This window comes from Daphnia carinata, chromosome 3 (genome assembly GCF_022539665.2).
Source record: "Daphnia carinata strain CSIRO-1 chromosome 3, CSIRO_AGI_Dcar_HiC_V3, whole genome shotgun sequence".
In the NCBI taxonomy this organism is placed as follows: Eukaryota; Metazoa; Arthropoda; class Branchiopoda; order Diplostraca; family Daphniidae; genus Daphnia; species Daphnia carinata.
Genome location: NC_081333.1, coordinates 10,337,736 through 10,363,193, shown reverse-complemented (window position 1 = coordinate 10,363,193; position 25,458 = coordinate 10,337,736). Strand labels below are relative to the sequence as shown.

Here is a 25,458-nt window from a genome sequence, read left to right as displayed (position 1 = left end):
AGTCGCACTTGCACTGACTAATTTCACCTGTTTTCCCCCCCCCCCCTTTGTTTTGTTTCTTGCAGCGACCTCTGACACACAATACCACACCACTTGAAAAAGAGAGAGAGAGAGAGAGAGAGAGAGAAAAAAAATCCTTGTCTTATGGCAGGCCGGCTTCTTTTTGTGCCTGTCTACTTAGAGACAGAAAAGAAAAAAATAAGAGGCAAAACAAAACGCATACACACAAAATTGAGTACGTGCGTACTTTCGTACTACAAACAACAGTCGGCGGCGGTGCTTCTTGTGGCCAGTTTCTTCATCATGTCGTGAATATGTACAAGTGGCTACTTGAAAAAAGCCCCCCCCCCCCACAAAAAAAAAAAAGAATATTTAAAAAAGAAAACCCCGACAGAAATAGCCTTGCTCGTCGTTGTACCTCGTCAAGACACTAGACACACCAATTGGCTTCGGTATTTACCTTCTCAATCTTTTCCTCTTTTTTTTTTTGTTGTCCTTCATTGTTTTCAGCCGTGCTGTGATGGAGGAAACAAAATCAACCAACTGTCTACAAACAGCTTATTTATACCTGCAGTCAGCGCCATCAACGTGCCCGCGTGTTTAAAAAAAGCGCGTGATGGTCCGTGTGGTGGGCTTTACACACTTAAAGAGGTGAGGTCGGGGAAGGTGCTAGGACAAAAAAAAAAAAAAAAAAAAGGAAGAAGGCAAAGCAAATAATAATAAAAAAAAGATGCTTTGCACGGGTGGATGGAACAGGAAGGACGTTGGCACACGGCATCGGCTGCAGAAGAAGGGAAACAAAAGACAGCCATCTACGGATGATCAATAAAGCATCTCGACTTACCTGTAAATAAAAGAAAAAAAAAGAAAGAAAAAATGATTAAGTTTTCCCGTTGCATGAAATATTCAACACCACGGCGTTATGTAGCAACAAGAGTTATGCATATGTATGCGAAAATAAAAATAAATACTGGTAGGGAAAAAAAAAAAGGGCAGTTGGAGGGGGGTTCGGCTTCATGGCTCTTTTTTCTCTATGTCTCGATATATTTATCGATCTATGCTAATGACTATAGGGACTCTGTCGAGCCGAAAAGGAAAGACTTTTTTTTTTTTTTTTTTTTTTTTGAGTAGAAAACGGACGGGAGTCGCGAGTCCGGTCGGGACAACAACACACACACAAAAAAAAAAGATAAAAGGTGGAAACACATAAGCTGCCCGCGTGCAGCACGACTTGGCCGATCCCGTGGCGTCCCACCCTACCCTGACCACCTCTCCCCCGCTATTATTTCGCTTGGTTGCCATCCCCCCGCTTGTCGCTATATCCTTCTCTTTTTGGCCTGCCGCAACACCCGCACCGACATTTGGGAATGAAAAAAAAAAAAAAGAAAAGAAAGAAAACTCGACATGTTATGCCAATGATGCATGTAGATCATTTGTGTTTATTATACATTTTTGCCGTCTCGAATTTGTCTGACTTTAGTTCGCCCTTGCCCTGCCTGCTTGTCTGTCCATAACGATATACATCATCCGACTTTATCTCTACATCTATCTATATGTATGAATCGAAAAGCGATAGATTTTCTCCTTTTGCAGCGCATTCATATACAACATAACCGATGCGCGACCCCCGTCGAAGCCATTGGCGTTGAGAGCTGCGGGACGGAACGAATAAGCGGGACAAGTCTCCGGGAATAACGAGAGAAAGAAAGAAAGAAAAAAAAAATGGATATATGTTTTTACTATAGCGCAGCATATCAAGGAGGAAAGAGAGAGAGAGAGAGAGAGAGAGAGAGAGATATATATATGATTCACAACCGGGTGAAACATCAAGGAGAATAGCAACAACTAAACAACAACTATTGGGCACACGACAGACAGATACATATATAATATATACGTGTGTGTTTCTGTGCGTAGTGGCGGGGCCCAGCATATATGTTACGTTACGTTGGTACTGTGTAGAGGAGTTGAGAGTATTATCCGTCAGTGTTTTGGAACGACGTATCGACGTTTTGAGGCCGAGTTGTAGAAAAAGAAATAAAGCAACCGAATAGGCGAAGACCGCAGCGTGATTCCTGTTGTTCTCTTTTTTATTGGAGGTCTATGCTAATTATGACGTGAGCAACGAGCGCGAGGGTATCGTGAGTCCAGCGCGCACGGCCAGTCCAAACAAAAAGAAGAAAAAACAACAACGGCCATGTACAAACGCATCACCTTTATGTTTCATTTTCACATTGTGAATCGATCATGGACTCCAGTTCGGCTATCTCGCTTCTCAGATTATACAAATTTTGGGGGATAGAGAGGGGAAGTAGAAAAGAGAAATAAATAACGAAAGAATGGACAGCAAAAAAGAACCAAAAGAGTGAGGTTTCTCTCTCTCTCTCTCTCTCTCTCTTTCTCTCGCTGCCTCTATAGCTCAAAAACCCAACATGAAACTGTCAAGTCAACCTGAGTTACGACGACGGTCGCCAACAGAGAAGCACGAAAAACGCCACAATCCCAACCCCTCACCTCTTTCCCTTTTCTTTTTTCCTTTTTTTTTTTTTTTTTTTGGAAACCCCTGTCGGAGCAGCTGGAACAATACGGGGGTATACACACAAGAGGGCTAGGCTATATGTACAAGCTCGGCGTGCGCAAATGTCTAGCGATGGGTTGAGCGCTGGTGGTTCCAAGTCGCCCCGTGTCCGATGATATGCTGCCAGACTCGGACGATTTATGACCGACAGCGCGCCCTTTTTCTCCTCTTCGTTTCTATACCACCCTTAGTCGATGCCAAATCGGCGCCCCCCCCCTCCTTCTCTTCATTCCCTCCCAGAAAAAAAAAAGGGGGGGAAAAGGAAAAAAAAAAAAAAAAATGATATAAATATATCGAAAGGAACTATAGATCGACGGGCCAAAGCGCTCGTACACGGCGGACACGGTTCCGCGCAGCAGAGAGAGAGAAAATGACGCACGCTTTTGCCTCCTTTCCCCCCTTCTCCTCGTGTTTGGCAGTGGAATGCTCGTAGAGATATATCATGCGTATCAAAAGATATTGAATCGTAAATTGCCCGTCCGAAAGAACCTCTTTTCTTATATTTTTTTTTTCTTCTTCTTCTTCTTTACGTCTTCTTGAGTCTATTCAAAGTCTCGTTTTCTCTCCGTTTTTTTTTTTTTTTTTTGAATAAATAAATAAATTTGGTTGACTGCCACCTTTACCGGTGCTCTCCCAACTAATGGAATCTTGACATCGAATTAAAAAAGAGGAGACCAGTGAAATGAAGAGAACAATGAGAAACTATTCGAAGATGTGTAACTCAATATCAAACGTCCCGTCTTCTTGCGCCCACCTGAATTGAGACGCTTAAAACACATGGCCTTTCTCAGTTTTCTAGGAGAAAAGGCCAAAAGAAAAACGTGATAGAGACCCGATGACACTGTGTCCGTACAACGGAGTTTGTTTTTTTTTTTCCTGCATTTGAATTATGCCTCCTAGCTATGGAAATTGGTGCTAATTTTTATGAAAAATTGAAACAGTTCTTCGCGTTAGGCGCAGACGGAGAAGCCGTAGCAATTAAAAAGACAATCCGTTTGCGCATGGATAATGCACGAATCTTAAGCAAAAAAAAAAAAAAAAAAAAAAAAAAAAACACTACGGAAGCGCTAAGCAAAGCGCGTGAATAGATGAGGATCAGCTCGGAGAAGGAGAGCGCATCACAAGACGTGAAAACAAACTAGTAGGGAGGGTGGAGGGGGAGAGAGGTCGCGTTAATAGTTCAAAAGGCCGGGGCTCAGATAATGAGACTTGAAAGCACACGGTTAAGAAAAGAGTTTCACAAAAGCGCCACGCACGTACACCGGGGCCAACTGTCTATTGAGATTCGGCCGACTTTTTTTTTTTTTTTTTTCAAAGTCATTAAGAAATGACGAGTCTCATTAGCCCTTCAGTCAAGCATCGCTCGACAAACACGAGAGACTGGACTTGTCTCGACGCACAGATACGTACAAAACAGGTTCGAGAAACACATGCGAGTCGTCGCTAAATTGCTAAAGAGTATCGCCAGGTAAATAGAACTCGCAAGTGGGTCCAATCCAAAGATCGACAACGCGCACTTGTAGATTATAATTATGCTTACTGCTACAGAGAGATGGTAAGTGTTTAATTGAACGAATAAGGAATTCAGAGAGGGCAATAGAATTCGAATGATTCTTTCAAGGTTTCTGATGTCTTATCGTGTACGCAGCAGTCAACACGCTCGCCAAACACAAGAGGCACAGAGGCCTGCCGAAAAGAGTTGCCTATTTTCTTCCGTTCCATGAAGCAGGTCTGGAAAGGAGGAGGAAAAAAAAAAAACTACAACATGCAAAGTCATGTAACGCGCGGTTCAAGCTATTTTTCGGGAAGTTTTGTTTCTTTATTTGTAGCTTACAGCTCTTTATTATCGTGATTTCTTTTTCCCCTTCTTATTCCTAACACAAATCAAAAAAAAAAAAAAGGGAGAAGACATTCCTTAACATGTTTAGAGGAAAAGTGGTGACTCTTCGCCTTTTGTTACGGGTCCCGACGTACACACACAAGTCCGACTTACAAGATGAGGGCTGTTCTCGAGTTTGCCTCTCTTTTACAGTTGGTGGTATTGCGAGTTAATATAAATATGTTTTTTGTTTTTTTTAAAGTTCCAGATTCTACCTAAAGACCCATCGAAGCTATGATTGATCTTGCTGTCGTCTTGTCTTTTCCCACCTTTCATTCTCTTCTCCACTTTCTGCTTCTCGTCTAAGAATCGAGTCGATGCCGGCACAGAGAACAACGGAGTAAGAAGAAGAGGATTTCTCCAAGAAAAAAACAGGACGTTTTTTGTTCTTTGTTTTGTTGAAGAAGGCCAAAGAGAAGTTAAAAAAGCAACCGTTTCATGATGCGGCAAAATAGCTGAATTGAGTTTGGGGGTCTCGGAACTGGTGGACTGAACGAGAGAAGAAAAAGAACCACTTGACTTTGTGTCCCCCATCAAACAACGAGACGTCCATCTTTCTTCGTTTGCAGTTCTTCCCCCCCCCCCCCCCAAAAAAAAAAAAAAAAAAAATAAATTCAAATGGGGAATAGTCTGTATCACATAAAGAGAGAGAGAACGCAAAAGACAACAAAAGAGATGGGAGAGAAAAAATGGCCTCCTCAAATAACAAAATGATAACAAAACGTTTCTTTTTAAACTTGCCGCTTTGAATTATTTGTAATAAATATGACGCATTTTTATTTATTTTTTTTTTTTCAATATTCTTTTTGTTTAAATTCTAGTTGAAATGGAGCGGGTTTTCGAGGATCACGATAGCTCAGATCACCTTGGCCCTCCAATCAGTCGAAAGGATCGAACAAATCGCTCTGTCACTCATATCCCGTCGTATATAGACACACACACACACACACACATTTCGTGTGGCGTTGTAGAAAGGGGACGGACCGAAAGGAAACCATTTTTCTTCGTCCTTGTCTTCTTCTTTCTTTATTCCTCTTTATTTATTAAGACTGCCCTTTTTTTTCTACATTTTTTTTTTTCTTTTTGTTTTCCGAATCGACTAAAAGTTGAACGACGAGCTCATCTCTGGCGAGCTCGAAATTCCTGCACGTTGCCACCATCGTCAAATACGAAGGGCGGGGAAGGGGGAAGAAAGAGAAAAAAAAAAAAAAAAAAAAAACCCTGAGAGAAATGAGACTATAGCGAGAGCTTTTGTGTGTGTCGGCGTGAGCGTGCGATAAGATCACGTCAATCATTCGGTCATCAGCCCCAGCGCCGCGACGTTACAAAATACACGCAGAGAATAGTTGAAAATCTAATAATCCTCTAACCTTCAAAAACAAGAAAAGGATAAAAATAAAATTCTGTCTATCTGTCTCTCTCTCTCTCTCTCTTTTTCTTCATCATTCGATTGATTTACGATTGAGATGGTGCGGGAGTCATCGATATCGCTACACTAAGAACGTGATCCCCCATCACCCCGTTCTACACAAAGAAAGAAAAAAAAAATATGAAGGGTCAGACGCTTTTGTGTGACTAGTGACGTCAAGTAGTTTAAAGAAAAGTTTCATTAAATCGAGAAGAGAAAGAAATTCAATGCAATGGGTAAGTTATCTTTGGCAAGCAGACGACGGGACTAGTCGGGAGTCGAAATCCAGTGAACCATGCGCACAAAAAAAAAAAAAAAAAAAGAAAGATACGCACGGCCAAAATGAAATAAATGACGGCAGACAAAAAGGTAAAAGAGGGGAAAAGAAAGGGCTGGCTGTTGGTGACGGGTTCATTTCATCAGAAAAAAAAAAAAAAAAAAAAAAAGGCGGCGAAAAGCCGCCATCGCATACACATCGAGGCCGCAGCATTTGAATTCAGTCGGGGAATACGAGTGGAGTGAACCGAGAAATCAGTGAGTACGAAAATGAAAAAAAAAAAAACGAAAGACAACAAAATAAAATATAAAAAAAAGGGGCAGCTGACAATGCTGAATCAGACACACACATGTACACGTTAGATGATGATTGGACGGAACCAAAACAGCTTTGTTCTTGCATTGCCGGGTCTCAGCAACGAATAAGAGAAAAAAAAAAACTGGGCGGGCCAGGATGCGGACATGAGGTTTCTTTCCACGAAATGCACGCTCGCTTACTTGACAAGAATCGAGATGGGGAAAGAAAAATTAGAAAAGGAATGAAAAAATGGGGGGGGGGGGGGGGGAATCCGAATACCAAGATGAGGGGTCAAGAGGAACAATGGTTTCATAGGCAGACGGGAAACCAGTAGAGGGACGGGAAAGAAAAAGAAAGACGGCATCGGCTTTGACCAAATAGGGATTCGACCAGTCCGCGCGTTATCGGCGCAATGTCGAAACACCTCAAACGTCAGCTCTGAACGCGTGTCTTACAAGTTGACGATTACTAGGGTCTTTCGGCTATCTGGAAACAAACAAAAAAAAAAACTGCCGCTTTTGCTTCACACATGTGTAGGTAAACTCTACTATCTTTCGCCTTTTCGTCACTACACATGCGGCCCAACGAGAACAACAAAAAAAAAATGGAAAAAACACCTAAATAAAAGCGTAAACCAAATAACACACACACACAAAAAAAGAGATAAAATGAATGTAAGGTAATAGAAAATGACGGTGTCAACGGTTGTATCGTGACACGCCCATAGGTGCGAAAAAGAAACGGCCGAACTTTGAATGCTCATTATTTTCGTGCCGGTGTGTGCGGGTGGCTCGTTTCAGCGCATTGGCGGTCACGAAGCAACACAATCGTAGCGTCGCCCTTGGACATCATTGCGAACCGCATTCTTGGCTGCAGAGACGACACGAAAAACCATCACCATTATTAATGAAAGATTGGAGGCGAGTGGTGTCCAGGGGCCGGTCATCAATCCAAGGACAAGATGAAAAAGAGCAAAAGACGCATTCCGCTCTCGTTCAGCCGCCCTTTCGCTTTCAAGTGGCGTTTTTTTTTTTCTTTTCTTTTTTCTTTTTTCTTCTGCGTGTCTGACGCCACTCGTCTCGAGTCCATCAAAATATATAGCTCTTCTTGTGCCTCTCAACTATTTTGAACCGTTTTCAACTATTATTAGCTGAACAGCGCCATAGTGAAAGAAAAGCCAGAAAGTGAGAGAAAAAAGAAGAGCTGTGGCCGCATTGAGTGAGGTTCTATTTCAAGATGGGTATGTCAGAATACAAAAACCCGAAGCAAAAGAAAAGACAAAAAAAAAAAAAAAAAAAAAGAAAAACACGCTAGCAAAGTGGAAGAAGCAGACCACCACCGGGGGTAAAAACTTCTTCATCAAAGTGTTGGGTGCGCGGCGGCTTGCCCCTCTTATTTTACAACAATATATGTAGTTAACGTACATAGCAAGTCCTTCTACGATATATATATATATATACGTACGTATATGTGTTTAGTCAAATAAGGAAGGACCACAAATGGGAACAAGCGAACAAAATCAAACGGATAATGTACAAGAGGCCGTCAAGTACAAAAGTGACTCGTGCTGCTGCTTTAGCTCTCTAGCAGTGGGGCTGACGTCACTTGACAAGATCACAACCTCTTATCCTCCATCTCGCTGTAAAAAACAAAAAAAAACAAAAAAAAAAGAGTCCAATAAAGAGAGAGAGAGAGAAAAACAAGAGAAGAGTCCATAAGAACGTTCTCACTCTGGCCGTTCATCGCGTGGGAGAAATACAAAAGATGGTTAAAAGACTCCAGTCCCTTATATACATGTGTGTGTGTGTGTGTGTGTGTGTCTGTATGTATAAAAGGAGGAGTTATTTAAACGTCAAGCGCCTTCTTTTCTTGTCTGTCTGTCAAAAGAGCCCGCCGCCGCCGTCTGGCGAATAAATGGATATGTATAACAGCCGGACGGCACGCAACCTGTAAACGACTTTCAGTGCCGGACTGCAACGTACACAAACGCTCACTGCACACAAATTTTGAACGAAGAAAAAGAAATTCCATCTCGAACCCCGCCATCGTCTGTTAGCGTATCTGTGTGTGACCAACAATCGACACACCAGGAATTTACTGACTCCGCCCTCCTTATAAAAAGGTAGGAGGAGGGTACTCATTAAGCATCGTTCACAGAGGGGTTCTTGTCTCTTCCTCCTTTCATTTTGACACAAACGATGTCGGTATGATACCGGCATATAGCCCCGTGTGCGTGTGACATCACCGAGACACGCATGTATACCTAAATGAAGCCTCACCTGAAAGAAAAAGAAGAGGCGCTCCCCGCTCTTTCTTTCTCAAAAACAGTCGGCACAACTTGAGCAAATCACATACTGTACGTACACAAAAAAGGGAGAAAAAGAGGAGGTAACCCACTGCGGGAGAAAGAGAAAATGATGGAGCTTATTGCAAGCGGTCAGAACCTTTTAACACTCGAGGATTTGGAGTTTTTTTTTTTCCTAACCCAATAATGCGTGTCTTGCTCTTTAGAGGTTGGTCGTTGGTAGGGAGAAAAATGTTAACGACAACTGGTCATGCAACTTGAACTCGAAAAAAAAAAAGAAGGAAAAACTCATTTCCTGCCCTGCATTTATTTATTTTTCTGGAGGGCTGACCCGCCGAACGAATTACCACCTATATCAATCAATAGATTTCTTGGGTTGTTTCAATGGGGGGGGGGATAGAAGAGGATCAACGGGTCACACTAATCAACTCGAAATTTCGATTCTCTCCTTTTCTTTTTTTTTTTTTTTTGCTTTTGTCTTTTTTAAAGACAGTCGATTATATACTCGACGATGATTCCATGTCAGAGAGCCATTATGTCTGCTAGACAGATGAGAAGGGAGGATCGCCGACATGTGAAAAAGATTCCTCTTTTTTTTTTTTTTTTACCTTTCCTTTTGATTTTTGTTTCTCTCAGTCTTGTTTCCGTTTTCTTTATCATTGCGCAACTTATGCCTCTATTTGGTAACTTCTTTTTGGGGGGAGGGGGAGGAGGATTCATCCTTCTTCATCTTCACTTGTCCAATCATGACCGTGTACAAAACGCCATTTTTGATTTGCGTGTGATGCCTTGTCATTTGCATCAACACATCTTGAATTGATCGGATGGGTGCGGCACACCGGCAATGACGAGGACGCGTCAACATTCAAAACACATTCTCATCCACATTGTGATTTTAACGTGTACCTTTCTTTTTTTTTTTTTTTTTCTTTCTTTCTTGCACCATCACCTTCCACATTTCACAGCCGTAACAGAAAAGAAAAAAAAAAATGTAGAGCGTAAGACGATTTATGTCACCTGACAGGTACGCAAATTGCCCCCCTCCCGGCAGGGTAGGTTTCATGGCGAACATGAGTACACTACACAAAAATAGCCTTCGTTGTTATTTTTTTTTCTTTTTTCTTTTTCTCTTCTTGTCTGTGTGGAGAAGGCCCCCCTCCTGACTCGATGTGGTGTACCTGAGCCTCTTTCTTAAGTGTATAAATATTTTTGGAAGGAACGAAGAAGACGAAGAAACAGCACACATCTCTTTTGGTGTGTTATGTGATGGGGTCCTCGTCCTCTGAAGCGTCCCTCTTCTTTTCTCTTTTTAATGAGACAGGCTACATACACCGGGTCGTAACTCTTCTCGCTCTCATCCTTCCCTCTTTTTTTTTTTTTTTTTTTTTCAAAAAGAGAGAGTCAAAAAAGAAAAAAGAAATACCAAATGATGCATCCGTTTGGGGTCGTGTGCATCATCATCCACACACACACACACACACACACACACACACACACACACACAGAAAAGAGCATTCATCCTCTTGTGCTTACGCTGCTAAGCCAAAGGTGCCAAAAAGGGCCAATTCATCGAAAGGAAAGCAAACGACACATTTTGTTCTTTATACTTGAAAAACAGACGACGAAACGGTGAACGAAGAGAGCTAGCCATCAGCTGCTATAATCGAACTATCATTTGGTACAATTGGCAGACAAAACACCTGAAACAGACTTTTCGATCGGAAAAGAAAAGGGAAACCGGTCGAGGACTGGATCAATCACGAGACAAGTTTCACTTCATCAATCTCGATAGTGTTGTAGGACGTGGTCAACCGTCATACAATCGACAGACAGTTCTCGATCGGCCAAGTTGTCCATCCTAAGATGGACCGTCTTCCAAAACATCTATCTATCCATCTATCGCATGAATAAGGGTAGATCAGTCTGCCAGTGAGGGGGGAAACGAGAAAGGCAGACGGTAAGAGAAAGAGCATATAGAGTCAATAATGGCGACGTGTTGAAAAAAGAAAGAAAAAGGCATTCTCCTTTTCAACTTGCGTGTTGGACCAAATAGACCGACCAAACCGGTTACCGGTGCTGTCGACATGAATAAAAGAAATGATCAAAAGACAAATAGAAGAAGAGGAAACACGAAAGTTGACAATGGCATTTTACGGAAAATAAAAAAAGATGAAGAAGAAAACAAGATATCAAAGAATAGATTGGTGAACTTTGTGGATGGTCTTTCGACTAGTCAACAAGCACCTGTCTCATCTCTGCGACTTGTTTGTACTCTTCTTTTTTTTTGTTTTGTTTTGTTTTTTATATTCTTGTGATTTTTTTTTTGTCTTCGGTGGGGTATACTGTTTGCCCGTTCTTCTTCGTTTGGGTCTTTAAAAATCATGGTGAACAAGCTAGCAAAAACAAGACCCACAAAGCCGCTAACAGTGTTTACAGATGTGTCGAACAAACAGTCCGAGTAAGAGGAGGAGGACATAGGGAACGTGACGAGGAGCCCCAGTACGGAGCGCCCACATCATCGACTGACGTGAGTAGCTGTTGGTGTTTCTGTTGCGTGTCTGTCATTGAGCGCACCTGAAAACCAGTAGTTAGTCCGAAGTGCGCGTGTTTCCTGTGTACTGTACGGGACCGTTGGTGCAAGTATGGGTCATCACACGAAGGACGAACGCCAAAAAAAAAAAGAAAAAAAAAAGAGAAACCAAACAAAATCAAGCGAGCCCGCGAGAGTGGGTGGAGATTTGTTTGTCCAGTTCGCCAGAAGCTGTCTTGTACGTAAAAACGCCTGCTACAACTTCTTCTTCTTCTTCTTCTTTCCTTTTATTTTAAGAAGGCGAGAAAAAAAAAATGTCCAAACAGACACATTTCATCCAGTCGGCAGCCGCTCAAATCAGGCAGCAACAACTCATTGATAGCCAACCAATCACCTGGTATTTATACAGTAACGTCAAAGCCGAAAGAGACGCAACAGTATAATAACACGCGGTGAGTATAACCGAGACGGTATATATAGAGAGGCACAAGCTAGACATCTCAAGAGAGAGAAAGAGAGAGAAAGAGTGGCCAAAAAGAAAAATCTGGACAGATTGATTACACACACAGGCAACATACCAGAAGAAAGTTCTAAACACAGATTGCTCTCGCCTCTTTTTCACACACATACACACACACACGCACAAACTCTTACTCTCATTTTCTTTGGTCTCTTTCACACAGAGCGCGTTACAGGCACACAAGAAAACTATGCTCCTGGTTTCTGGCTGTTGGACGTTGTCAGTTAGTAAATCTGTCAGCGTCGACAGCCCCTTCTGGAAGTTTGTGCGCGTCGATCCACACACACACACACACACAAAATCTCAGTTTTTTTTTTTAAAGCTTCCAAGTGATATAGAACGAGAGTCCAGTTCTCCTTCCAATGTGATGTTTAGTAAGCAAAAGACGTTGACGGACGGGTAGCGGAATCGTCCGTAGACGAGCATATAACAGATAGACATGAACAAACTCTGTCGTTTTCTTGTTCTGCGACATATCCATTCTTTTCTTTCCAACATGTGCGTCACTCCAACAGCAGCATAGGGCATTTATCAGTCTGACGAGCACGTCATATATTTATAGTGTACATACATAGACACATAAGAGCTAGAAGATATGGTGGCACGGCCAAAAGGATATAACGAAAAAGGAAAGAAAACAAAACAAAACAAAAAAAGAACAAAGTCGTGATAGATTTATGGCTAATTCAATGGGGGCCGGCTCCAATGAATCGAGAGAGAGAGAGCCAAGCCCAACAGAGCTGGAAATCATTATTTCCTGAGCGATATATCACACAGTCTCTCTCTCTTTTTTTTCAGCCTTTCTGTCTGTCTTTTTTTTTTTCTTTCTTTCTCTATGTGTATCCAATAGCCATACGAGATAAATGTCCTCTCTATTGTCAATATGCGGGGTGGGATATAGCAGGCGGGGGTGGTGCCAGTGCTGTAAGACGAACGAATCGAACGGGTATATATGCCCTGTGCGTTTCCCCCCTCTTTTTCCGCTTTCCTTCAGAGTCCTCTTATTCCCCACCGTTTGTACTGTGAAGGGTGACAGACTATTTATGGATGTAACCCATCGAGCCGGGGCGAGCAGCAGTGCTGCTGCTCCCCAAATGCTTTATGGACTGACGTTGTCACCCGTTTGGAAATGTGCGTCTCTGTCTGCGTATCAAAGCTGCTGCTGCGAAAAAAAAAAAAAAAAAAAAAAAAAAGCCAGCCAGCAAGCCAAACATTTTAGATAGATAGAGAACCGTAGAGAGAGACCAGCACGGCGCAATGCTAGCCGCGTCTAGCAGAGACAGAGGAACGACTGACGGGCGACGAAGATTTACTGTCTCTTTTCACTACTACCATCTGGCCTCCAAGCGCTCCGGGTCTTCTGGAAACCCTCCCACCGTTCCAGTAGTAACTGCGACGAGCAGCACTATACGTCCTGCACACAGCGCCCCATATCTCTCCCTTTTTTTTTTTTTTTTTTTTTTTCTTTCTCCCTTTTCCGTGTCACTTCTTCAAACTCTTCTATTCGATTTATTTCTTCGCTTTTCTTCGTCTCCCCTCTCCTAAATTTCTCGTCTACTTTACACAAGAGAAAATAGGAAAAAAAAAAAGGGGGAAAAGGGCTTTTTTGCATTGAAAAAGAGAATGAAGGGGTCCTGTCTGTCGTAGGCCCCAAACGACGAGACGCGCTCCCGCGACAGATTGATGGCCGTCGCGCAAGACACGGCCCACAAACCACCACCCCACAAACTACGTACTCTCCATCTCTCTCTTTGTGAACTACCAAACAGTGTAGACTACACTCAATCCAACAACGAAAAAAAAAAAAATAAATGAAATGGCTTTCTTTTATTTCGAAACAAGAAAAAAAATGGTAAATGTGTCTACGGACAATAGAGAGAGAGAAAAAAGGAATTGAAAATAAGAAAACGTGGGAAAAATAACGAGAAGAATTGCAAGGATGCCCACGAATGTAAAACTGACATGATATAGATTGGAGTCCAAATCGTCTTTGGCCTCGACATCCATCATTCAGAGCAGGACAAGCAAAAGATGTTTTACCTTGCTCCTTTAAAAAAAAAAAAGAAAAAAAGTGCCATATTTTTATTTTGTTTGTTTGTTTTTTTTCCAGAAAAAAAAATGTGATAAAGTAAACAGAAATGAAATCGTCCCGGATAAAATGAACGCGTTCGGCAGGCTGATGCGCGCGCGCACACGCACACACACACACGTGTAATGGGTCTCAATAGCTCGATAAAAACGTCTACCGGAGAAGGGGACCATTGTTTGGCTGCAACACCATATCCATATAACACTGTCTGCTACCACTCCTTGTCCGCTTTTTTTTTTTTATGTGTGTCTTGCCTTCCCAGTTAACATACAAGAATCTCCGCCCTTCCACCGGTCGCTGCTGTTCCGGATCCGTGTCGCGCGTTTCTGTACCCAGATGAGACAAGTACGTCATTGATTGACGGTCGGTGGCTGTAGACGCAGCTGTCGGGACATTAGCCGAACGTCATATGCCATTCGAATTCCAATTGTGCCCCCCGCCACAAAAAGCCTTGGTCCTACGTACCCACATCCAATGGCTAATATGGCGACGTTGAAGAAAACGAATGAATCATCGCCATTGTGGCAGTGCCATCAAAATAAACGGCATTTTCAAAACGAGGGCGATTTCACTTGACGTCAAATAAAAGGACGAAGAAAATGAGAAGTAAAAATAATGGAACGAAAAAAAAAATAGGGAAAGAATAGAGAAACGGACGATTAGGGCAATGTGTGAAAGACGTTCACGCCCGTCACCTGTTGGAATGAGGCACGACTTTTAATAGACTGGGCCGCTCACTTGATATACTAGCAGGTACAACGTAAATGTATATCTATAGACGAATGCTTGTTCTCATCCATTACGGTATTACAAATGCATACACGTAAATGCAACACACACACACATACACAGTGAATGCAGTGGTAGTATATTAACTGCACGTCGCGGCTCTCAACTAATTTACGACTATTGAATTTGAAAAAGAAGAAGAAATTCCCGCGCCCAGAGCTATCTATCTCGTGTAACAGACAGGACGCTTTCACACACACGCATAGACACAATAAAAAACGACACATCCGGCCCCCTTCTTTTCTTTTTTCATCCTTGCCTATTTTTTTTTTGTCTACTTCTTCTTCTACCTGTTGAACGACTGATGAACGGCTCCCAAAAGAGAAACACAAGAAGAGAGAGAGAGAGAGAACCCGTTCACTTTAAAGAAATATTTGTCTTGGGAACCGAGCGGCAGATGCTGCTGCTGGTCCAGGTATATGGCTATTATGATGATTATTTCGAATAATTAACCAAAAGAAAAGGAACGACCGCAAGCTCGCCGAGGGAGGTTGAACTGAAACGTCAGTGAAAAAATACTGACGAGAGAGTCAAAGAGGCAAAAAGAAAAAAGAGAGCTGCCAGTCTCTCCTTGGCCTCTCCTTTTCTCTGTTGTGTTATGTGAGTTGCCAGAACTGTTGGAGCTGCCAGTTACGCGCAATAAATCACCCCGTTCTCTCCTCCCCTCTCTCTCTCCCTCGCTCACAAGGCTAATCAAAGGCATGCTAAAGGAAGACGAAGAAAAATTATGTCTATAGAAATATTGCCCAAAGGCCTGACTGCTCTGAGAAAATGAGACGAAACAAAAATAAGAGAAACATTTTTTTTTTTTTCCTTTCAAAATTGGAGAGTTGTAAAAGAGCGACGCGCCAACAATTGAATTTCCACATTTTCCCTTCAACCAACAAAATAAGAAAAATAAATAGCCATTATTGTTGACTGGTCTCCTATTTTTCATTCGCTCGTTGTCTTCCCATCATCTATTGTTTCTATTAAATGCATACTAATACGCAGAGAGAGGGAAAAACCTTGATTGCGTCCGCGTTCAATCCATAAATAAAGAGTTATTAGATCGTATTGAAAAACAAGAAGAGAGTGTGTCGGCGACTGGTAGCGAGGACCCTCCCTACATTCATCTTCTTTTGCGGTCATACGTGTGTGTGTGTGTGTGTGTGTGTGTGTCTGTTCTTTGGCTCGCACGACCGCAAAAGACCCAAAAAACCAAACAAGCATTTCCCTCTTGTCAGGCGAACGCGAGAAAGATTTAACATTTTTCACGCTCCTTTTTATTCCCCCCCCCCTCTCTCTTTTTGCTTCTATTTGTTATTGGTGGTGTTTGGCTTGAACGGCTGTTATTGTATAGCGCCCGCTAGTTATTGTTGCATATAAAAAAGAACGTCGAATATAAAAAAAACATCCATCAGAAAATGACACGGCCGTGAATGAGCACCTCAATCAGGCGACGACCGCAGATGGAAGTGGTGGGCGGATGTGAGCTAGTCCATCAACTAAAGAGTAGCAAAGAAAATGAGAGGGGTTCTTTATGAAAAAAAAAAAAAAAAAATGATCGACAAACGGCTTGCGCGGTTTTTTTTTTTTTTTTTCTTAGTCTTCGATATTTCTTACGGGTCGGCAACAAGATTGAAGTAGGAGGAGGAGGATGCATAAATTTTCTAGTTGAAGACGAAAGAAGAAAAACCGGTAACGCCCCTTTTTGCTCCACAAAAACCCATTGGAACAATGAGCCATTCCATTTCTTTCCCACTGGTTCCCTGGAACTCATCAAGTCGATAACTAAACGATTCCCCGAGAAAGCCTTTGATATTGCCGTCGTGCTCTTGCCATCTTTTTTGATGATGATTTCAAAACACGACCGATTAAATGACGTTAAAAAAAAATTCTCTCTTGTTTTGTTTTTTTCTTTTTTTTCTCTTCTTCTTCTCCGTTTCGACTCGGTCACGGAATAAAAGGGAAAAGACCTTTGTAATGATATTTAATCTGACATCATTGTCGCTCAATGCCAATGCAGTTCATTCCCGCAGTTCCCTCTCCAACCGGAACCATATTCAGAGTCAGGAATGTGTACGTGTGGAAAAGATCACGAAAAGGGGAAAATACAACAACCACCTTACAGATGACGGATGATCGTTTTTTTTTTTCTTTCTGTCCTGGAGTTTTTGCTGTTCCATGGCTTCCGAGGGGCATATACGCAGCAAGACAAAATACATGGTCAACTATTTCTTTTGTAAGAAAACAAAAACAAAAAAAAAATGGTTCATGCAGGTGTTCTACTATGCGCAGACGGTAGCAGCTGAGTGTTGAAATTTATTTTTTTATCTGCAAGTTTTTCGCATAATTCTATCTACGTTTCGTTTTTTTGCACGTGATGGAAGAACGGAAAGAAGGCGATATGAAATGGTTTATCACTGAAGCGCACAAACCCAACCGTCTCTCGTTCTTTCTTTTTTTTACATGGCGGCATCGAACATTTTTTGTTTGTGTTTTGTTTTCTCTCTTTTCTTCTGATGATGACTCTGAAACAACTTCGGCTTGTTCAAAAAGGTCAACGCCGCGGTATGTGTCTGCGTGTGTGCCTGTCTGTGTTGAGCTGCGCGCGCGAGGAAAGCGCCGAAGAACATCAAGGGGGCGGTGTGGTCGTAATTCAAACGGCGCGCCACTAAAAACCAACCACTCAAACGGGCTGGTTTCGATTCCCATGAGCGTATTTAATATATATACGCCAGCGAAAAAGTTAAAAAAAAAAAAAATACCAAAGCGGTAAGGATGAAACGATCTCCTCTTTTTATAGATTGGCTTCCCTCTACGTGGTAGATATACAGATAGAAAATACAAAAGACCTCTTCGGCACCCAACGTCCACCTTGTACCCTATACTTTTTTTTTTTTTTTTCAATTCCTTTGATTTTTTTTTTCCTGCCCTTTTTTTTAGGAGCCTATCAATCAATGGAGTGATACGTTTCCGAAAGGAGTTGGAGAGCACGGGTATTCGCACACGCATTTAGATGGGAAAAATTGAAGGGGGTATGTGCCAGTAGAATTTAACCAGCTATGTATGTGGGTACATGTCGAGGCGACGACCTCTTCGAGACGCAGTACAGTACGTACACAAAAAAAAAATGTATAAAAAAGATGGGTAATTTATGACCCTACATACAACGCGGAGGAGCCCCGTTTTTCCCTGACGATGGATTGATGATGGATGGCCATCCGACCATCACTTACAGCGCGCAAGAGAGAGAGAGAGAGCTAGAGGCCCAAGTTTAGTACACCAGTGATCCGCACAAAAGAAGACAAAGTATTTTTCTCCACCATTTTGAAAGTCGACATCAATCGCCTAGTGAAAGTCTCTCTCTCGCCTCTGATCCAATCAAATGGCCGACCTCGATGATGAGGGCTATCTTTTTCTTTCTATTTTTCACAATTTTCGATCTTTTTTTTTCTTCTTCCTTTTTCACGGTTTGGCATGAGAGATATTGGCACGCGGGCGGATAGTGTATTCGAAAAACGAGACAATGACACAGAGCAAAAGAAAAAAAAAAAGGAAAAACTAGAGGGAGGGAGGTGGATGATGGCGACCAGAGCTAATGCTTCCAGTGACGGATGGTGACCGAGATGGATGATCCGAAGCTAAAGCCACAGCAAGCAAGCAGCAGCCAGCAGGCCAGTCAGTCAGTAGAAGCAAACGGATGATATAGATAGACAACTCCATCCCGCTCCACCCTTACTGCTGCTGTCGCTAACGGTATAATACACGTATAGCCTCGGTACGTAAACGTATTTTTTTTTTTTTTTGCCAACCAATCAAAGATGAGCGCTTCCGCTACAAACTGCCGGTGAAATGCGCGTTTCAAAAAGCCCATTGCACAGCACGACAACTACTAGCAGGCGATGACTCATCTAGTTCATCAGCTGTGCCGCTATCAAATCGGTCAAAATACACTGCACAAAAGTACGGCAAAAGAAGAGAACGATGACGAAGAAGAAAGGGGAATATATAGAAAAATGAAATAATAATAATAACAAAAAAAAAAGAGCCGATCGAAAAAGAGTACGAACAGAAAGAGAGAGAGAGAGAGAGAGTAGAGTCGAGAGAGAAAAGAGAGTCCGGAATGTGATGGATTCGATGCTGCTGGACGAGACAGTTTCAGATGGATGGATTGAACCCAGAGCTCGTACAGAGTGAAGGGGTGGTTGAGCGCAGCTAGCGAACGAACGGGCTGCGCCCGGCCATTGATAAGTGAGTGACAGCCACGCTATGGTCCCGCGTCCCGATTGATGGATGATGCGCCGCACGTCAGGCACACAACAGCAGCCAGAGCTGAACAACACAGAGAGAGAGAGGAGAGAGAACGGTCGGCGGGTCGCCCACCCCTCCCGTCCGCTCTTTTGCCCGTCGCTGCTCGTGAAAAGGAAGAATAAAAAGAGAAAGAAAAAAAGAGAACCGGACTGCGATCTCACTAACGACTACCAACGATAACAAAGCAAGAAAAAGAAGACAAAACAAAAAAATAAAATGAAAAACACACACGGAAAACAAAAGACATAACCAAATGGCCAAAGAGAGACAAAGAAAGAAAAAAGCAATAGAACCTGAACGGGAATATCTGGATCGGGAACAACACCAACCAATCAACCGTCATCATCCACACCCGTCTGTGGTGTGGACGAGCGAGGGACTAGCGTGACACGACATTCGTCATGTCACGTCGCAATGCAACAGCGATTCAGTCCAACCTGGAAATCGTCAACTTTGTAGAAAACAGGGAACGTCTACGAAAAAAGCAGTTCGATGGCTTTATCGATTTTCTTCACGTGTCTGGTGTTCCACACCACCCATCGACAATCTGGTTATAACCTATTCTAATCTCGACCAGAGATTATGCCATCGGTCTGCGTAACCACCGACTCTTTGGCATCCACTAACCTGTTGCTGCTTATGGCGTTCTGTAATGGAACGAATGGAGGCCTCGACGGTACAACCTCATTTGGATGTCAAGTAAACTTGCTCTAACTCTGTTTAGACTTTTTGTTTTTTGCCAGACGCTCAATAAAATGAGACAATACATAATTATCCCGATCAAAACACACAGCACTGGAACAAAAACAACTACATCCTGCGTCGGCATCGGCCGATCCATCATCGACCGTGTGTTCGAGAGGTGTATGTGTGTAGGGGGGGGGGGAGGTGAGGGGGGATAACACACGAAACAATATATTAAAAACAATGAGATAATAAACTTACATTTCATGCGCTTTGGACAGTCCTGTTTCTTCCTTGGCATCTTGGTGGATCACTAAATCACTGATTTTCTAATTTTCACCAAAAATGGCAACTTAACGATCGAACTGGGTTTCGATTCAGGTAAACGCACAACGAGAACAGAAAAACAAACAAATCCCATACAGTCGAAAACTGCTTTTGTTCTTTCTTTTTTTTTTATTGATTTTTGAAAAGATGAGCACTGGTTCAAAAACGCATTCCGAAACTTGTTCCGGTAACCGGTCAGTACACGCTCGATGTATTCACGCCGGCCACGCGGTAACGGCAACGGACTGACAACACCATTCCTTCACTTGTCAAACTTTTATTCGACGATAATCAACGACAAAGAGAATTTGATGATTGACGACAGCACAAAATAGATCAGCAAAAATTTCTGTGATTTTGTTTGGACGGTGTTTGCCAAAAATTTATTGGTTCCCAATGACAACTACTAAATCCAATTCCACAGAGTCTCTTTTCAAGATTGGTACACGACACACTGGAATACAATGTCACTCGGATGAGCCGGATGTAACCACAAGTTGGAACAAATCGGGATTGATGGTGTGTGATGGACCGAAATCAACAACAGAAACAGCACGGATGGTCCGTCAAGTTTGTAAACCCCTTCTGTGCTGTGCTATGTGTGTTTTAGGGGCCGACTCTGTCCGTACGTACGAACACTTTGCCGCCGCGAGAAGCACTGAATCGGGCGCCTTGGCGCTCTTCGCCCTTGACGGCAGGTTTTTCCCACACAGCCGCAGCCCGAAAGGAAAGGGGAGGAGCCTATTTTACGATCTCGATGACGACACACCAACGCCACAGAAAGAAACCAGCACTACGACACTGGGCGGTGGTAAGGGCGAAGGTTTGAAGGCGGAGCTTCATTCGTCTACACATTTCAGTCCACAAGGTAGGGCTCTGTAAATCAAACAGCATTCAAATGACCAAGACACTTATGGCAAACAATTTTTGGTTATATTTACGAAATAAGTCCATTTTTTTCTGTCCCACTCTGAGCTTTTTTAATGTTCCGTTTTTGTAAGTATTTGGCCAATATGCCGATTTGTTGTGAAAATTCTACTGCTCCGCCTTTCGAATTACAAAAAAAAAGTTGTATTTTTGTGAATGACCTGACATCTATGGAGTGATCCCGAACCAACGAAAACGAAAAGTTATCAGTCGTCTGCTGTCATCGCGTTTGTTTTTCTTGTGCCGATGTCAAAACACAGTGTCAACAAGATTACATGACTACAGGCGGGATTTCTGTAGCCGACGTGCTAACAAAAATCCACGTTGAATTCTATGGATAATTATTTTATTCAAGTAATAACACAAGACATTAAGAAAATAGCTGGCTTGTATGTGTCTGTGTATCTGCAGCTCCGTGAGCCAGCTAAGTACTGTATATTCGCATCTCTTTTTGTTTATCCCAGTAATGTCTGGTTGTAGCACTTTAGAGTAGCTAAAAAATAAGTAAGAATTGACAAGAGCTTGGACACCATGGAAGAAGAGGACACACATTACTGTTTGCGTTGTCGTCTCACCATAATTGGTTTAGACAACTATGTCCATCATCGGAGACAGAAGTGCCATTCAACCACAAAACAACAAGATCGGATAATTCCCAATAATACATCTTACCTCAGCATGGCAAGAAACAACAGTTCCTCTAGTATAAGAAATCATCTTCATGTACCATCCAAGAGTTCCAACAGGTCAGACCCAATTCTTTCTTCTTCGTCCAACCACATGGAAGAATGTTACAAATCTCGTCATGTCAACGAAAACCCACTGGTGACCGACCTGTCGGTCGATAACGCAGCCGATGATTTTATGAGTCACTTAGGATTGTGCATGGTTTCCTCGACCACATGGGCAAATGACATTAATGCCGAGGAACCACTGCGAGCTGACGATTTTTTCTCCTTGTTGGAACTTCAGAGCTGTAAAGGAACTGAATCAAATCGGCAGCGCCCACGTCGGTCCACAGAACCCCTAGTCGCCTCCACTGACCCATTGAAATCCGGAAGTGAATCAATGCAAACTGACGATCCAAATGACTCGAACTTCCCTGTTGTCGAAACGACTGATCTCAATTCATCCCATGATTCAGCCGCTGCTGAATTGGCGAGCAACGAAGATATTACAGATAATTCAGCTTTAGTGGCTAATGACATCATCTCGTCCTTCAGCAGCCCAGAACTGGTCGCCAATTTGGAAGTTCCAAGCACCGAAATGAAAGTCAACCTCTCAAATGAAACGGTGACCGACTCGACTAGCGATGATCTATGCATTTCCAGCCAACAATCAACTAAGCTACCTTATCCCTCGCGAGGTAAGTGGATGCCTGGTCTCAAGCCGCGCGTCATCCACAAGGCCGGCTCTTCGGTCGAATACCACTGTAAGCCGTGCAATCGTCGTCTGACGGGCCGCGTCGTTTTCGAGAAACACCTTCAATCGGAGCTGCATTTCAAACGGACCGCTCAACAGCTGACAACCTCCGATGATTCCAAGTACGGGCTGAGACGCAATAAGCCGGACGTTGCGCGCGTTGATTTAGTTGAACAAGAAATAGATGCTCTGCAAGATGACGAAGATGTCGATGATCCATGGTGGATAAACAAGCAAAAGAAGAGGGCAGAAAGAAGTGCTCAACGTTGTCCCACCTGCTCGGTTTGGGTACCCAGACCTCATTTCGGCAAGCATTTGGTATCACGCTATCACGTTTCCCGCTGCCGGAAGCATCCGGCTCGAGATAGTTGCATTCTGGAGAACATACACGTGATTGTGTTGGAAGCACCATTTCAGTGTCGGCTCTGTCGCTTTTATTGTCATTGTCATGCAGATCTATTAAGTATTTTAATCATCATATTTTTCATTGGACATCACTTTAATTGCCTTTTTGCTTTCAACACTTAGTTCATTGGAATAGTGCACAGCATTTGGAGAGCGATCGCGTCGATTCTGTTCGCCGCGGTGGAGGGACATATTTTTGCAGCTTGTGTCGGATTGGCCAGCTGGATAACGACAGCATGAAAATTCATTTAGCATCGGAAAATCACCTCAGTTGTGTTCGAATTGTTCATAAATCGGTGGCGCTCATCGTCAGCAAACTGGAACCAATTCACTGTCACCTGTGTAGTTCAAAAAACAGTCCAGTGAACTTCCGCTACCGAATAGCGCTCAATAAACACCTGACGTTGGATCACGCCGTTCCGTCCGATATGCTGACCCAATATTCCAGCCAAACCTATTCTTGTACCTATTGTGATTTCAGCACATCATCAAACTGGTCGTTTACTCATCACCGTTTCAGCTGTCAAGCTGCGCCTAGTGACGAGACTCGTTATCGATGCCTGATCTGTAACCTAGGCTTTTGTACTAAAGCGGAAGTAACGAAACACAGGTCCACACAAGAGCATCGTGATGTAGCTACCAAAAAGCGCGGCTCCTACGGTGCGACAGTGCGACTCCGATCTTGCCCACATTGCTATAAGCAGTTCACCGACTTAGCCAGCCTCAAAAATCACTTCGTGTCGGATCATCCGGACCTTCTTCCGCGATGCATCCGCTGCGGTACCACTTTTGCTTTGAAGCAACAACTTTCAGCGCACAGGTTTGAATGTTTCTGAGTTGTATTTATTAATCGTTGCTATGTTAAAAAAAAAAAAAAAAAAACTGTTTCAGACGAGCCGGTTGCCAAGCGATGGAATCGTCGGAATCCTTGGCCTTGGGTTGCGTTTCTTGTTCCTATAAATGCCGCCTTAAAGTTGAGCTTTTGTATCACCAGGCTGTCGAGCATCCTAAACAATCAGGTATGCTATAGTGTTGCGTGCAGTTTTAGTGTGATCTCGTTACGGATTACGATCATCTCATTAGGCAAACCTTCGAATGAGAAATCGGACGCGTCGGCCGTTAAGTACCGGTGCCCCGAGTGCGAGCAGCTCTATAGCAGCACGGCAGCGCTCAAGGTTCATCTCAAGTCGCACACTGGAGAGTTGGCCTTTCGCTGCCATCACTGCGGCCGTCATTTCGAGCGGGAAGAAGAGCGACTGGCTCATATCCGACAATTGCACGCGCTGCGTCCGACGAACATCAAAGGCCAGTCGATGGCCGCGCGTGAGGAGAACGGACGAGCAAAAGGATGCGATACCCACTTCAAATCGTCATCGTCGCGGACTGGTGCCCATGTTCATCCCGACAACGCGGAATGATCTCGCGTGATGATGAGCACCAATACACGGAATGGAGCCGCCTTTTCTCAAATGCCCGTTTCCCATCTGGAACAAACTTGGAGGTGGACCGGTGGCCGAAGAGTTGTGTGAGCAGAAACCCGTTCACTTCCATATATATATGTATACACACGTCTCATACAGGCCTCCTCTCGTACAGCCAGGCGGCGGGGAATCGATCGATGGATGTCGTATGTCAGTCAAGTCTAGGCGACGCCATGCTGTTAGGCCTTATTTCTTCATCTTTTTTTTTATTGGAGGAGGCAAGGGATTTGCCCTGATTTTCCAGAGAGAACTGGTAGTTGCAACTGGGCACAGGGAACTTCAAACGCATAAAAGAGGCGGACGCCGGCCGTGTATTCCCCACGGATTGTCGAATAGATTTCATCCCCAACATTCTCTTGTTGTTTTTTTGTTTTTGTTTTTTTCGATTTTCTACTTCTTTCTCCCTCTCTTCCTTGGTTGTCTTGGCTGTACAATAAAGTCAAGTGGGGAGACTAAAGCGAGTCGGATGGATCAGATGGCCTAGAAGAAATAAGAGGTCAGAAAAGGGCGGAAAGAGTCGCAAGAAATCAAGGCCGAGAGGGACTTTCGGCAAAGTCCTCGTGTATACAGCGTCGTCACGACGGCCGTCGAAGAGAACGAGTGTGTGCGCGCGTGTCGTTGCCGCCAGTTGAGTTACGAGGCGGCTTCTTTCCTGGGATGATGGCGATACGGCCGTGCCAGCAGCGCGCCCCCGACGACTGATTTAAGATCGGCGACATCGAGCGTGAATTCTCGGCCGGAGTCGGTGAAGATGACAGTTTGGCTCCTTCCTCTTTCTACGTCTTATGCTTCTCCTCTTTATTCCTCCCTCCCCCCTCCCTCCCCCCCGAAAACCATATACAAGCAGAATGGCGCACAAGTAGAAGAGGCGAAAGAACGTTTCCATCATTCGAGTTGCCTTCTTTCTCCGAACCATTTCGCCCGCTCAAATGGAAGTAGTAGTTGCAGCATTGGGTACCAGGCCATCCTCCCCGACGTAGACATAAAGAGGACGTTTGCCCGTCCTATCCCTTCTCTCTTGGTGGAGGTCAAAAGTTGTTACCCCCCAATTCCTTTAAAAGCGAATCGTCCCCGTTAAAAGCGTCTTTTACTCTACGACGACATCGCACTTGTTTCGTACGTAGAACTCTACCTAAGAGATCAAGTTATGATAGATATTTTGCAGATAAGACAAAAATAGGGATACTTTAATGAAATGTTCACATTTAGCAAACAAAAAACTTTCTGACATGGGCGATGATCTA

The 25,458-nt window shown here is 43.4% G+C and overlaps 2 protein-coding genes across 2 annotated transcripts in view; one reads left to right on the top strand and one right to left on the bottom strand.

Moving 5' to 3' along the window:
* Nucleotides 1-20,656, bottom strand: part of LOC130697457 (protein tiptop-like) — a 53,168-nt gene extending 32,512 nt beyond the window's left edge. The window contains exon 1 of the mRNA XM_057520359.2: nucleotides 19,914-20,656. Within this exon, the coding sequence (XP_057376342.1) occupies nucleotides 19,914-19,953 (40 nt within the window). The 5' untranslated portion in view covers nucleotides 19,954-20,656. The remainder of the gene's footprint in view (nucleotides 1-19,913) is intronic.
* Nucleotides 20,657-21,146: 490 nt separating this feature from the next.
* LOC130697458 (zinc finger protein 16-like) lies at nucleotides 21,147-24,369 on the top strand. The gene is made up of 4 exons (XM_057520360.2): nucleotides 21,147-22,791; nucleotides 22,857-23,553; nucleotides 23,625-23,752; nucleotides 23,817-24,369. Exons 1-4 carry the CDS (start codon nucleotides 21,438-21,440, stop codon nucleotides 24,149-24,151), a joined length of 2,514 nt encoding a protein of 837 aa, XP_057376343.1. The 5' UTR covers nucleotides 21,147-21,437; the 3' UTR covers nucleotides 24,152-24,369.
* Nucleotides 24,370-25,458: the final 1,089 nt, after the last annotated feature.

Excerpts from the sequence above, each read along its gene's own strand:
- LOC130697458 (XM_057520360.2), top strand. The coding sequence starts at position 21,438 with ATGGAAGAAGAGGACACACATTACTGTTTGCGTTGTCGTCTCACCATA. Across the intron at positions 23,554-23,624 it reads CAACAACTTTCAGCGCACAG|ACGAGCCGGTTGCCAAGCGA; the intron begins GTTTGAATGTTT and ends AAACTGTTTCAG. Across the intron at positions 23,753-23,816 it reads CGAGCATCCTAAACAATCAG|GCAAACCTTCGAATGAGAAA; the intron begins GTATGCTATAGT and ends TCATCTCATTAG.